Raw genomic sequence first — 14,275 nt, 5'->3', positions numbered from 1 at the left:
ACGGCGTTAGTTGTAGTCGTACTATACTGTTGGCTGGTCCCCGCCTCTACGCACAAGCTCAAAGAGGCAGGTTACGCCATTAATAAAATATGAAATCTGATTGGTCGGGACATGGATTCTTCTAATTGGCTATTCAATAGTACTTCCGGGGCACTTGTTCAAACATGGCGGCAAATTTCAATTTGAAGTTGTCTACGAAAATTGCCCTATCAAAGAGGAATATTTGCCAAAAAGGAGGCACTCCATGGTCTGACTCAGCAGAATCTAGGAACGCACCTTTCGCGGCTTCATTGGGGAGCCCGACGTACAGTCCCTCATTTTAAAAGTGCAAAATAAAGTAATAAATACTCACACGTATCAGCAGTGTGGTACTATGTAGCACTTTTTTTTTAATGTTACATGTACAGCCAAAACAAAGTCAGCTTGGACGTTCAGTTGCGAGACATGACAAAATAAACGCAGCGAGTGCTACATTTCGAAAATAAAAATACAAAACAAACGCGCCGGCCACGCGCGTTGCAAATAAATAGAACGCGTTGTGAAACCAGCCACTCACGCAATATAATTATGCTCTTTTAAAACGCATTGTACATGTGGGAAATCGATGAGTGAACTCGAGCAAAATTATGCTAGTGCGAGAATTCGCTATATACCCAGCGGAGTACTTGCTAAAACATAGAGAAAATTTGTCATTTCAAAGGGCACCCCTTACAAATAATTTTGTGAACATGACGTGCAAACAAGGATATAGCAAATTATCTTTTTTTCTGTAATATTCGTGTGTAATCAGTAATTATGAAAATAATTTATGGGTGCAATGAATTTTTCTTAATATACATTTCTGATTTATCTTGTCAAAATCTTTTTTTTTTTTTCAGTTTTTTTTTCTCCCAAAAATCGAAATAATTTCACAATGTCAAGAACCAAAAGTAGTGTTCAACATTGTAAAATGTTGACTTCATGACACAGCAAACTCATGACTGACCGGAGCCGTTGTCTTTGTTGAAAATTTGCCAATTCACCATAATTGTGGTTGTGAACTGTTTCACTGATTTTCCAAAAGATCATATGGATACTCAGTATTTAATTCATATTCACCCCAACCATAGACCTTAATAGATATTTGAAGGTTTATGCCCCAACTAGTATTCGAATATTTTTTTGGAAATGTGAGACATTGTTCAAAAAATCCTGGACAAGGATATGTCTGATAACAATTAATAATACGCAATTCTCCATGCAGTACTAGAAATTATTGTTGATACTAATCACGTTTTTATCGGAAAGTTACTCGCACGTGTAGTAGACGAACATAATAGTACTGTCGCATGTCCTTCGTCTTAGCCACATAACCGCCGCAGTTCGCTTCATGTATGTAACATCGATTATTTAGTTTGATGATTGATAAACTTGTATTCACCGTTGCTTTCATGTTACGTTAATACGAACATGATTTAAACTTGTCTCTTCCGGTGTTTTTTTCTTAGCCGAAATATACAGAAATAGCACGTGCGTGTGCGTTTTCGTGAGTAAAAGAGGCAGGTGAGACTCCTTGCCGCAATGCGTTCTATTCATTTCCAGCGCGCGTGGTCGGCGTCTTTGATTGCGTTTATTTTGTTGTTTTATTCTCGAAATGTATCACTGGCTGTGTTTATTTTGTCATGTCTCACAACTGAACGTCCAAGCTGACTTTGTTTTGGCTGTATAATCACCGCATGGACGTACGTGCAGTCGAGCGTCTGCTTCAGGATCACCTGATCTCATGTCAAAACACATGCGCATTTAGGAACTTCCGGAATCGCATGTTTATGCTCATTGCAAAATGGCGGGTTGTCAGTATCTGTGGTCAATCACGCCCAGCCGGATCACGTGATCTGACGCACAGTTCAGCGAAACTATACTGCTCGTTTTCCGTATCCCAGATTCAATGATTGTAGGACTAATTTGCATAGTTGCACGTGTTTGCGTATGACAACGAATATAGAATATCCCCATACTATTTCAACTACGCGTTGATATGCATTCAGTCGGTTTGAATACCACGCACGGAAACTACGAATAATTCGTTTTCACAAAATATAATCAAAAAATGCCTAAAAACAACAATTTAAAGCGCGGTGGTCGTCGCGCAGCGCGTGTTCGAATTTCAAGTAAATAAACAATGTATTTTACACGCGTTGTATACGTCGCTATGAGTCATATGTCGAACAGGGCGCGGCACGACAATTGCCGCCATTTAAATCCTCCGTGTTTTCAGCATGATTCCAAGAAGATGACAATGTCAGTACCGTCGCCCGCATTACCGATGCGACAACTATGATTACACTCATCGTACGATCATAAATAAAATGTCCACGGTTATAATATGAAAACAGTGTACGCTGGTTTCAGAAATACGAACCAGTGTATTTGTCAATTCTAATTAATATTAATGAGTTAGTTCAACATTTTCCAAACAGCAAGCGCATCATTTTGAATAAGTGGGCGGACACGTTGCTGTTTTCCATGACGACGGACGAGGCGCATATTGTTACACAAACTAATATTAGACCTTAGAATTGACAAAACCACGCGTTGATTCACGTAGAATTAGTACAGAAACTCTGTGTACAAACAGATGTAATATTCAACATAAATAAAATGATTACATGTGAGAAGCAATTTGGATAATATTTGTTAGCTTGTTCAAAGATATTGTTTGTTACTGTATCTGTATAAAAACACTAGGATACAATTTGTCGTACCAAAAGCACAAGTTAATGAAAACGCTTGCGCTTCAAATTATCTGTAAATCATCCGGGCGCATGTGTACTAGCAACTTCACTATTATGAATACTTCTATGTTTATTGTCAGAACAGCACTGAGTAACATAGTTATAATATAGTTATTGCGCCCTCAGGCGCGATTATTTTCGCTTGGAATTTATTTTCGCTATTTTCGCTGAAGGGATGATTCCGTGAAAATAAAATCCAGCGAATATACTTTTTGTTCTATATTTTACATTAAACTTATCAAAAATCAGTGAAAATAAATTCCATACAAAATGCCCAAAAAGCCTTTTCAATGAAAATTATTTCCAGCGAAAATAAAGTAGTTTGTGTCCACCTGAGCCGTTGTCGGCGAGGGCGCAATAACTATCGCTGACCATGTGTGGCTACAGTATAAACACACATGCATTCAACATTTTTAAAACGCTCCTCGTGAAATCACGCCCAATGACGTTCCGTTAAACTTACTGTGTGTGGAGAAATTAAAACATACTGAAAGGAAATTTGATTTGTTATGTCATTCTTAGCAAATGATATGGCACCAACACATGAAATATTGGGTATTTTGGCCAGAATCAAACGTTCGAAATACCAGAAATTCTATGGTTAGTCATATTTCCGAGAGTTGCCATATAAATTGTAGTTTTCTCTTATCGGGTATTTCCGGTAGTTCTTATTTACGTTACGATATCCGGGTACTCGGGAATGACTGACAGTTTTCATATAAGTTGTGGTCTTTTGTACTCGGGTACTCCAGGCAGTTGTCGTATCAGATATGTACGTTTGTGGTTTATATTTCTCTCATTTACAACAAATTCCGACCAACTTGACATCCTGGCAGCTAAAAAGATCTCGGACCCTGCAAATAATCCACACGTGTGTTAATGTCACTTAGAATCTATGCGACGTTGTACTCGCTATGCTAATCCACTGGCGCCTAGATACGACGCTAGTAATACATATTATGGGATGTCTCGAGAAATAAAATACTCTGTGTTCATTGGCCAGTTTGAATTTGAATGGTACACGCGGGGAGGTATATAACCACGTGATTTTAGATGATTGTGACAATGTATCGTAGCAAAGACTATAGTCTTTGATAGTAGGGAGGCAAATAGTGGGATGGCTTTCAAGTGAGAGGAATGTCGCATATAATCTAGTCTAATTATAGTCTTCTAGTCTATTGCTATTTAAAAAAACGATAATTAATCAGCGGGAATGACTTATAACTTACTGTAACATATTTCTTGCTCCACCAGTGACTTGAAATAGTAATCTTTCATAATACCCGTGTTGTCTTTATTCACAGGGAGGTCCCTCAATGAGAACACCTTCTCACTTGGTAATACTTTAGAAAAATGGTCCAATATTGACTGATGGATAACGTAAAATTAATACAACGTAATTTTATTTGTTTATTTGATTATGTTATATTTTCAATGTACGCAAATATGTAATGCGTATATACAATGAATATATTAATAAGTCATAAAACAACAATTGCGTTAAACTTGTTCTTAAATGCATGACAATAGCAACACATGTTGTTCTGTGTATCTTACCATGTTGTAGACTGACAGACTGACAGACAGATGGTAACTGTATTGTTTTCCAATGGAAGGATTGGTTTAACATTAGTTAGCTGGGAAGTGGTGTTTATATATTAAGAAAAATCATAATATCAAATTTGTTTAAAATGAAAAGTTATTGGGTGCGATATGTGCTGTTACAACTTGCCATTAATATTTACTTGACAAAATACAAATATTAACAGCCACAATTTGTTGATTACCAAAACGCCACATCATTTAGGCGAACAACTATCATGGCTTTGGCTAAACATTTTCTACTTGCAATTGGTAATCCGTTGAAAGTGTTATTTATTGACCAAATTGTTGGCAGCGTCACGGGTGGTGCCCATTATTACCCTGATCAGTTAAAATTATTTGTAAAACCTGGTCAGCTGTCGTACCCTGACGCATATTATAGGTCAATACAAGATTTCCACTTACACCTGTGAAGGCTGTGGATATAAAGTCACTTGACCCATAGAGTGATAACCATTGTACCATGTTGTATCCCGTATAATTATGTTATTGTGTAGAGAAAATGGAATTCTTTCTTACCAAAGACCATTCAGGGCAGCTGATATATAAGCAGGATATATTTCTTTGTTTCATTAATTTTGCCACTGCCTGGGTGATGTTTGGTACAACTTCAGACAACTGTGATTTAACTTTATTGCACTTGTTTGCGTCACGTTGAAAATAACATCTAAAACAAAAACATAATATAACTTGTACGTTACAAGCACTTCGCATTTTATTTTTTAACTAATAACTTGCACGTTACAAGCACTTCGCATTTTATTTTTTTAACTAATAACTTGCACGTTACAAGCATTTCGCATTTTATTTTGAACTAATAACTTGCACGTTACAAGCACTTCGCATTATATTTTTTAATTAATAACTTGCACGTTACAAGCACTTCGCATTTTATTTGTTTAACTAATAATTTGTACGTTACAAGCACTTCGCATTTTATTTTTAACTAATAACTTGCACGTTACAAGCACTTCGCATTTTATTTTTAACTAATAACTTGCACGTTACAAGCACTTCGCATTTTATTTTTTAACTAATAATTTGTATGTTACAAGCACTTCGCATTTTATTTACTAATAACTTGCACGTTACAAGCACTTCGCATTTTATTTTTTAACTAATAATTTGTATGTTACAAGCACTTCGCATTTTATTTACTAATAACCTGCACGTTACAAGCACTTCGCATTTTATTTTTTTAACTAATAACCTGCACGTTACAAGCACTTCGCATTTTATTTTATTTACTAATAACTTGCACGTTACAAGCACTTCGCATTTCATTTTTTAACTAATAACCTGCACGTTACAAGCACTTCGCATTTTATTTTTTAACTAATAACCTGCACGTTACAAGCACTTCGCATTTTATTTTTTAACTAATAACCTGCACGTTACAAGCACTTCGCATTTTATTTTTTAACTAATAACCTGCACGTTACAAGCACTTCGCATTTTATTTTTTAACTAATAACTTGCACGTTACAAGCACTTCGCATTTTATTTTTTACCTAATAATTTGTATCTTACAAGCACTTCGCATTTTATTTTTTACCTAATAATTTGTATCTTACAAGCACTTCGCATTCATTTTATTTACCCATAACTTGTACGTTACAAGCACTTCGCATTTTATTTTTTAACTAATAACTTGCACGTTACAAGCACTTCGCATTTTATTTTATTTACTAATAACTTGCACGTTACAAGCACTTCGCATTTTATTTTTTAACGGCAGGAACGAGAACTCCAGGACAATGCCAACATAAAATCGCGCCCTCTGTCGGTATATAACGCATAGATTGTGTTTTTTCGACTCGTTGTATGTTTTGTTTTCGAATAATTCTTGCTGTTATCATAGATTACTTCAATATTTCACAGTTACCCATACGCAGTTGAGAGATTGGTCACGTAACAGCGCGCACTGGGAAGACGTCAGTTATCATTCTACCTTAATATCTGACCACCAATCTTCAACCTGTCACATGACTTATGGCTTCTAATGATATTTCGTGATTGCAATCACAACATGAACGTCATATGACTTTAGTGTGACTAAAAGTGTTAAAAACGGTATTTTCAGTAGTTAGAACAGTCAAAAACGACAGTAGCAAAATTGGTCGTCATGTAATCCCTTAGACAAACTTACAATAACGTGTTCGCCTATATCTACGCATTCAGGTGATATATAGGCTGTTAAAGTAAAATGCTTATTGACTTTTAGAGAATTTCTGAATCACACATATTTTTTTAGCTCGCGTTCCTCTGTTTTTACCTTAAATATGGGACTCTAACCATATATTTATATAGAATACCACATGAAAATACGCTATACACTGATAATCGTAATCTCCCAGCTGTGCATAATCCCAGTTTCGTATCAACAGATTGATCTATTATTGAATTGAAAGTTCAAATGCCATATAAACTGACACGTGCATATTAGTGTTTGGCGTTTTACTGTATTTACCCAATAAGTTAATTAGTCATGGCAATGTATTGATGCGATACATACGACATTTCTGCTTACGTGTTACGTCAGTGGAACGAGGCGATACTTAAGATATTTTTGTTGATTCACAATAATAATGCGCAGGCATTTATACGTCCAGATAACTGCCCATAAGCACTTTACATTATTATCCCTGGTCACTGGGTCTTATGAAACAATCCTTAAACTATCTCCAACAACCTGAGCAGCTCAAGCCGTATCAGAGCCAAGCACATACATATCAGTCTTTACCCTACCGTGATATCGAGTTACTCCTGGGTGGAGACAAGCACATGAGTAAAATGCCTTGCCCAAGAACACAAACAATTTTAAATCGGTGATATTCGACTCAACAATCCTCTGAATCTGAGTTCAAAATCCTTGCCATTATACCCTACCCGGCTAACGCATGGGACCGATACTTACGACTTGTTACGTTACTGTATTGAGAGAAGCGATACTTGCAGTATTCTTTATTACGCCCATATATTTGTCCAATATTACTTGCTGAATACGCCACTGTACTACAGTTGATACGACAACGTATTATTCAATATTACTTGTTACGCCAACGTATTGGTCCGATGCGCCACTGTATTGATGCGATACTTACAACCTAACTTTCGCCTTGCTACGATAACGTACTAGTTTGATATTACTTATTACGCCCACGTATTGGTCCGATACTACTTGTTTAATACGCCACTGTATTGGAGTGATACTTACAACCTAACTTTCGCTTTGTTACGATATCGTACTAGTTCGATATTACTTATTACGCCCACGTATTGGTCCGATACTACTTGTTTAATACGCCACTGTATTGGAGTGATACTTACAACCTAACTTTCGCTTTGTTACGATAACGTACTAGTTCGATATTACTTGTTACGCGAACGTCACTGTATTGATGCGATACTCACGGTATTACGTTTGACTTGTTACACTAACATATTGATTCGATATTACTTGTTACACCAAATTATTGATGCGATATCACTTATTACGTTAACGTAATGGTCTGATACTCCACAGTAATGGTCAGATATTACTTGTTACGCCAACGTAATGGTTCTCTACGCCATAGTATTGATGCGATACTCACGGTATTACGTTTGACTTGTTACACTAACATATTGATCCGATATTATTTGTTACGCCAACGTAATGGTTCTCTACGCCATAGTATTGATGCGATACTTACGGCATTAATTCTGACTGTTACGCAAACGTATTGGTCCGATATTATTGTACACGCTAATGTATTAGCGCTATATACTTACGGCATTTCTGCTGATTTGTTACGCCAATGCATCGCCAGGTAAGGCTTGCCACCACAGAAACCAGTTAAAAGACGGTCAGTGACATTTCTCACATTAGCGGACCTTCTCAAGTGTGTTCTTACTTTATCCAACATTTCTTCCGTGTTATTTACTTGAAGTCGTGATCTTGATGATTGATATATTCCAAGACACGGTGCATGGTTCACAATCTCTTCTAGTCTATGAATATCGACTTTTTTCATCATGATGACGTCATCATTGTCCGGAAGTCTAATCTCTAATTCTGAATCAAATAACTTCTCTTTTGATCGTTGATATGCCGACAAATTCCACGTTACTACTTTAGTCTCCTTTGAAGTACATTTCTCCCTGAATTCATCAACTGTTGCTAATGGTAACAGCTCGTTCAAGATTTTCACATCAAATGTGTCATTGAATTGTCTCATATGTTCAGTGCTGTATCCACGAACATGTCCTCCATGAAGAAAAAATGGTGTCATCACCAGAGTACGATTTGACAATAGAGCCATAACTATCACTTTCTCCATCGCCAAGTACTGGTTGTTCTGGCCGCCGGAATCACTTCGTTGTATCCCAAGCAGGAACGGCGCTGTGATATTAGCTACATTGGTAATCGACTGCCCCCTCACTCTGGTTGAGTATGACCCATTCAACGCTGTATTTTCAACCTTTTTTGTTTTCTTAGTATGTCCAATTAATGTTGGTGATTTATTCATCGAAACCATATTCAGTTCTACGTTGTACTTTTTATGCTGAAATCAATGTTCACAGGTTTAGTACAGAGCTGTGTTGGTGGTGGTCACGTGGGGGAGGGGTATTCATCCAGTTTGTCAGACAGGGTAGAACAATATTGTCGCTAGGGTAGGACAAAACTAACGCTTTGTTATAATTGAACAAGAAGTGAATAATTTGTATGAAAGGAAGAGAATGTCACGAAATCAAATACAAGTATTCAACTTGAAAATGGTAATGTAACTATCCACCCACATAAAAATGGTGCCGGCCAAAGTGAATGCAAACGTAATAGGCTGAACGCTGCTACCAAAATTTTACCTTGTTGCACACTCCCGGTTTTGACAAAAGCTATCGATATTGTTATACCTTCTCTGCAATTTTACCTGAAAACTGTCGACAAAGAAATTTCTTACGTGAAATTTAAAGAGATTATTTTGCAGAATTTGGTTTTAAAGAGAAACCGACAAACCTATCTTAATCCATGTCAGGTGGAAATGAACGAATTAATTTACTGAATTTACTGTGTGAACTTTTAACAAAAATACGACCGTCAAAAACCGAACACCGAACTAAATTGCGAACCAATCACTAAATTCTCATATGAAACAAAAATAAAATTGATATTGTGGTATGTACAAATTTTTCATTAAGATCAAAAACCGAATCTCTTAAATCACGTGATCACAGTTATATTATGCTGATAACATATCTGTTGACTACTGGCAATGTTTTAACACCAGATTTTAATCTTGCGGTAACACGGTGATGTTCTGAAAAATTATGCCTTGATAAAACCAATGAACGGTTGTCAGGGAGAACGCCACATTAAAACTCATTAATGACAAATATGTAAATGAAGAAGGTTCAGTTCAGTCTGTATCTCATTCGTCGATGTATTTAAAAGTCAAGAATTACATTCTCCGAGTGTACACATTGACAAGTAATGGAAAAAGAGATATTACAATGTTGTGTCGTTGGTGGCGCTGTTTCCATGTCTACGCAGACAGCAGAACTAGTTTTTCTAAAGAGATCACCTGACGAGCACAATGACCAAAAAAGTACCGAACTAAAGCTTGGTAACCTCTCAGCTTGTACTCCTTGATCTGCACAACAGTCAAAATCGCCATCTTATGAGACCCATATCTTGCGCATGCATAGCGCGACGACCACCACCCTTTAAGTTTCTTATATATCTAAAACTTGTTTTTCATTCAATTCAATTAAAAAAAATCATAGGAATAATACAGTGTGTCAAATTTTTAAAAAAGCCTTTGAAAATGGTCGGACGCAAGCAATGAATAGATTTGTTTAGTGAAATGCAAACGCCGTCCGGTGCCAGGCATCAGTTACGAAATTTGTCGAGATTTTCTGTGATGATATTCCAATATTTTATGCAACCACCCAGTAAGCCAAAACTCTAATGCATTCTACTGACAAACACTAGTAATACCGACCAGAAACCTAATAATATATTTCTATGGTATCCCACGCAGTTTGATCACATGGGGGTCAATAAACTCACTTTTTAGACATCCACTACACGAAGCCTTTTTTGCAGATTATTTTTATCCTATAACGATCTATAACGTTTTCGACTCCAAAATCGATTGGTTTTTATTGCATTTTCAACGAGTTCGCCTGTTTGTTCTTCCATTGACGTAGGGAAATTTGGACAATTGCGAATAGAAAAACATGCAAGTCTGGTGTTGTACAATGTGTCACGTGTCAACGCGTTTTATTTTATTTTATTTTTCTTTCGGATGTCGATGCTTTCATTTCGGGTTCACAGCGTTTTACCAATAAAGCGTAAATAAAATATAAAACATGGCAACATTATAATGCGTCGATCGATGGATAAAGAAAATCCTGAACACGGTGAAACATCACGTTTTCCTTCTATCGTCACAATTGAAGTAAAATGAAAAAAAAAAAGATCGTGCGATTACCACGGATTAGTAAATATGGATTTATATTTGCATGCTAACAAATATCGAATTTTTTTAGTTAGAAAAGTGTATTAATATTGCATTAACATACAATAACCCACTCTCATTATCTCTATATATATGATATTTTTAATAATATTTTAAACTTATAATTGTTATATATCAGTGTTATCTACGGATACAGTAGGCAGTAGAATGAGGTAATTTTTAGCCACGGCGTCTAATTTAGCATGTAATTAAGGAATAACCACCCCAGGAACCAGTATGCCACTATATTGTGATCAATTGCACAACACACTGAGTACACACAAGCAATATGCATAATTAAAACAGTCTGGCCAATCAGAACAGCGTATAAAGGTATGCTACTCTTTAGCGCATCAAGAGGTGACTATTTCGTGTCAAAATCTGTCTACACTTAATCGCATTAGTCATCAGAACGTGAAGTTTTCTTCATCTCATTGTCATTTTTTGTTGTTGTGAAAAATGGTGAAAATAATGTGCATGAAATGCCATTCAGCAGTCACGGTGTTTCCTTAGACCACATTCAAAGCATTTCCTCGTAAAAACACACTAAAATATTAGCAATTTTTATTTCAAGACATCAAAAGGAACATTATAAGACAATGTATATCTTTTTTTCACCACATGTCACCAAGATATTAAGATATATCGCTGCCACAGGAAACAACAGTAAATGCCCTAAACAAACAAAGCATGTTATTTCACTATATTTTATTGATCGATTTTCTTCGAACCGAGTACGGTAACCCCATATTTGATTTAAAATAATTCATGTGCTTAATCATTGTAACATGATATATCAAATAATGGAAAACAATTAAAAATTACAATATTTTTACTTTTATGTAGCGTAGCGTTCTACCTTAAGGTAGCGAGACTATTATTTGTGTTGAAAATTACGATTTTCACATTTATTTATTAATTGATGAAATGCACCATAAACTTTCATATGATAAAGTCAATATAACATAGAATGTCATGTAAGTTGGTTAAAATATAGATTTTCTGAAAGGAAGCAAGGCAGCCTCAGTAGTGTTTTCCAAAATCAACAACACAGGTTTAATCTGTGTGCCTATAAGTTTCAAAGATAAACTCAAGACAAAGCAATGTTAGGATGTGTTATCAGTAGCTATCTGACACACAATGAGTGTTTCCAAACATTTGAGTGGTTTGTCTCCGCCCCTGTTTGTTTCACAGATTAGTCATTTGCATATGAATGTGTCAGACACAAGGTCACACAGCCACTGAAAAAAAATCATTGATTTTGGTGTTTTCATATGCCGAATTTATCCAATTATAGCTATCCCATTCCTTTATTTTTTTGGTTTCCAATAGCCTTACACATTTGGATGTCCCTACACATGGTAAAACAGACCTTGATGGGAAAACAAATTGATTGTGCCGATAAACAAGCTTGAAAATCTTTGCTGTTACTTCATGGACGTTTTCTAGGAGTTTATGTTTTTCAAAATACAAGGTCTTTAACAAAAAAATAACGTATACTTATTGTCGTCGGATTAACACCAAATTTTCACAGCTTTAAGGTGACAATGAGAGGAACTTGAATGTGTCCAGACAAACTATTTCATCGATTATTTACCAACGAGTTGTGGTTTGAGTTGGGGGCAATGCGACTAAAACAGTAATTGAAATTCAGGACACTATTTTTTAAAACGCGTTGCTTGAATAAAACTAACCAGACACATTCAATTTACCAGACTATTGGACAACTAGGAAAAGTGAAAAAAATACTTCTTATCGCCAGCATAAATGCGTAATTATTTTTTTTACAGAAAATGTAATTTTTCACCTTTGATTGAGTAACGAGTCGTAGATTGCAGATACGGGCATGCAAAATACACTTGTGAAAAGCTTGAAGTCTGGCGATTCTAAAAATATATACTTTGCCGGGTCTATTTGTAGTCATTTAGTCACAATTAGAAGATGAAAACAAGTATGCAAATAATAGTCCCGCTACCTTAAGGCAATTGAAATGCATAGTATAATATGATGTGTCTTACTTGTATTGAATCATCACTGTCTGTACTATGAGTATTTATATGAGTATTACCGTATACCATCGACGTAATCGACGCACTCACATGGCGTTCTAAATTCATGAGCACAGCAACAGACGATAGGAGGAGTAACAACAGTATCCATTTTCTATATTTCCAGCACAAAAACATTTCAATTAATGAGATAGCAGATATCACGTGGATGGTTTGGTCACATGGGATGGCCTGGACACAGCGTGTGGAATCTCAATATGCTACTGTACGTTAATTAATACGACGGCTGCATCAGATAAAGCAAATCAGATTTGGTTATAATTAATATAAATTTGTGGCGTGGTATTATAAGACCATCCAGAAAATACCGCGAAGTATGCACGAAGGCAGTACGATAATTTTATATCGACCAGCACGTAGGAGAGATTGATGTGTTCTCGTACTATTCAGCCTAAGCGCGTATTTTGCCGTATTCTGTGATTGGATTCTATTTCCGTCATGCGCTATGACACTTCTGCATCCGAAAGTTTATTTAAGCGACACACAATTACCAAATATGGAAGACATGCGAACGCGTCAGTGACACGCCCTTATCGCGTTTTTGCGGACGGATGAAATCTATTGATTTCGGTGACAAATAATAAATCTTAGAAGGTCTCTGGTCAAATGTATAATAAATTAATTTATTTATTTATTTACAACTGTATTTTAATATATTCTTAAATTAAATTAATTTAATTTTAAAATGAAATTGTCCATGTGTAATATTCCCTTGTTGTATATGGTAAATAAAGTTATATTGATTGATTTATTGATTAAATTCATTTGCGGCATTTTGTTCTAAATCTGAATTTAGATTGAGGTCAAAATCGTATTAATACAATCGCCGGGTTAGAGGCGATGCCGTTTATGCAATGGCGTGAATTAAAATCGACATGATCGTCTGTCTACATCAGATTTAGAGTGAGTGAGTTAGCGTGCGACTCGGTGAGCTCAATACATTGTCTTCTATCAGTGTTCTGTGGTCCACCGTCACGGTCTGTGTGATGATTTTTTTTATACATTTTCGCTTTGCACGTTGCTTAGCATATTCACAGTCAAAGCATGTAATAATACTAGTAGTATACAAGGCCGAGTTGGACAAGTAAAAAAACTGTTAGGAGTTAGGGTTGGGTAACCTATCTGGTACAACCAATACAATGTGAACATTGCGTGCAGTACAGAGGTAGATATACGCAAATAAGAATTTCAAAATATTGCCGTTTTCATGACAAGCATGTTTGTTATAAATCAGGACATACGAACAACTCACGCTATCGCTTATCATTAAGCATATATTAGTGTAAAATAATTCAACTACACTTCATTTCACGGCAGCGCATATTGC

General features: G+C 36.0%; 1 protein-coding gene across 1 annotated transcript; it reads right to left on the bottom strand.

Moving 5' to 3' along the window:
• Positions 1-2,589: 2,589 nt before the first annotated feature.
• Positions 2,590-13,164, bottom strand: LOC100370466 (uncharacterized). The gene is made up of 5 exons (XM_002736457.3): positions 12,898-13,164; positions 8,151-8,923; positions 4,896-5,043; positions 4,004-4,142; positions 2,590-3,628 (listed from the first exon to the last, which is right to left on the bottom strand). The coding sequence occupies exons 1-5, from the start codon at positions 13,063-13,065 to the stop codon at positions 3,489-3,491; spliced, it is 1,368 nt and encodes a 455-aa protein (XP_002736503.1). The 5' UTR covers positions 13,066-13,164; the 3' UTR covers positions 2,590-3,488.
• Positions 13,165-14,275: the final 1,111 nt, after the last annotated feature.

The sequence above is a fragment of the Saccoglossus kowalevskii genome, chromosome 12 (genome assembly GCF_978046115.1).
Source record: "Saccoglossus kowalevskii chromosome 12, keSacKowa6.1, whole genome shotgun sequence".
NCBI classification, from domain to species: domain Eukaryota; kingdom Metazoa; phylum Hemichordata; class Enteropneusta; family Harrimaniidae; genus Saccoglossus; species Saccoglossus kowalevskii.
The sequence above is the reverse complement of the archived record's forward strand: the minus strand, read 5'-3'. Positions and strand labels throughout refer to the sequence as shown.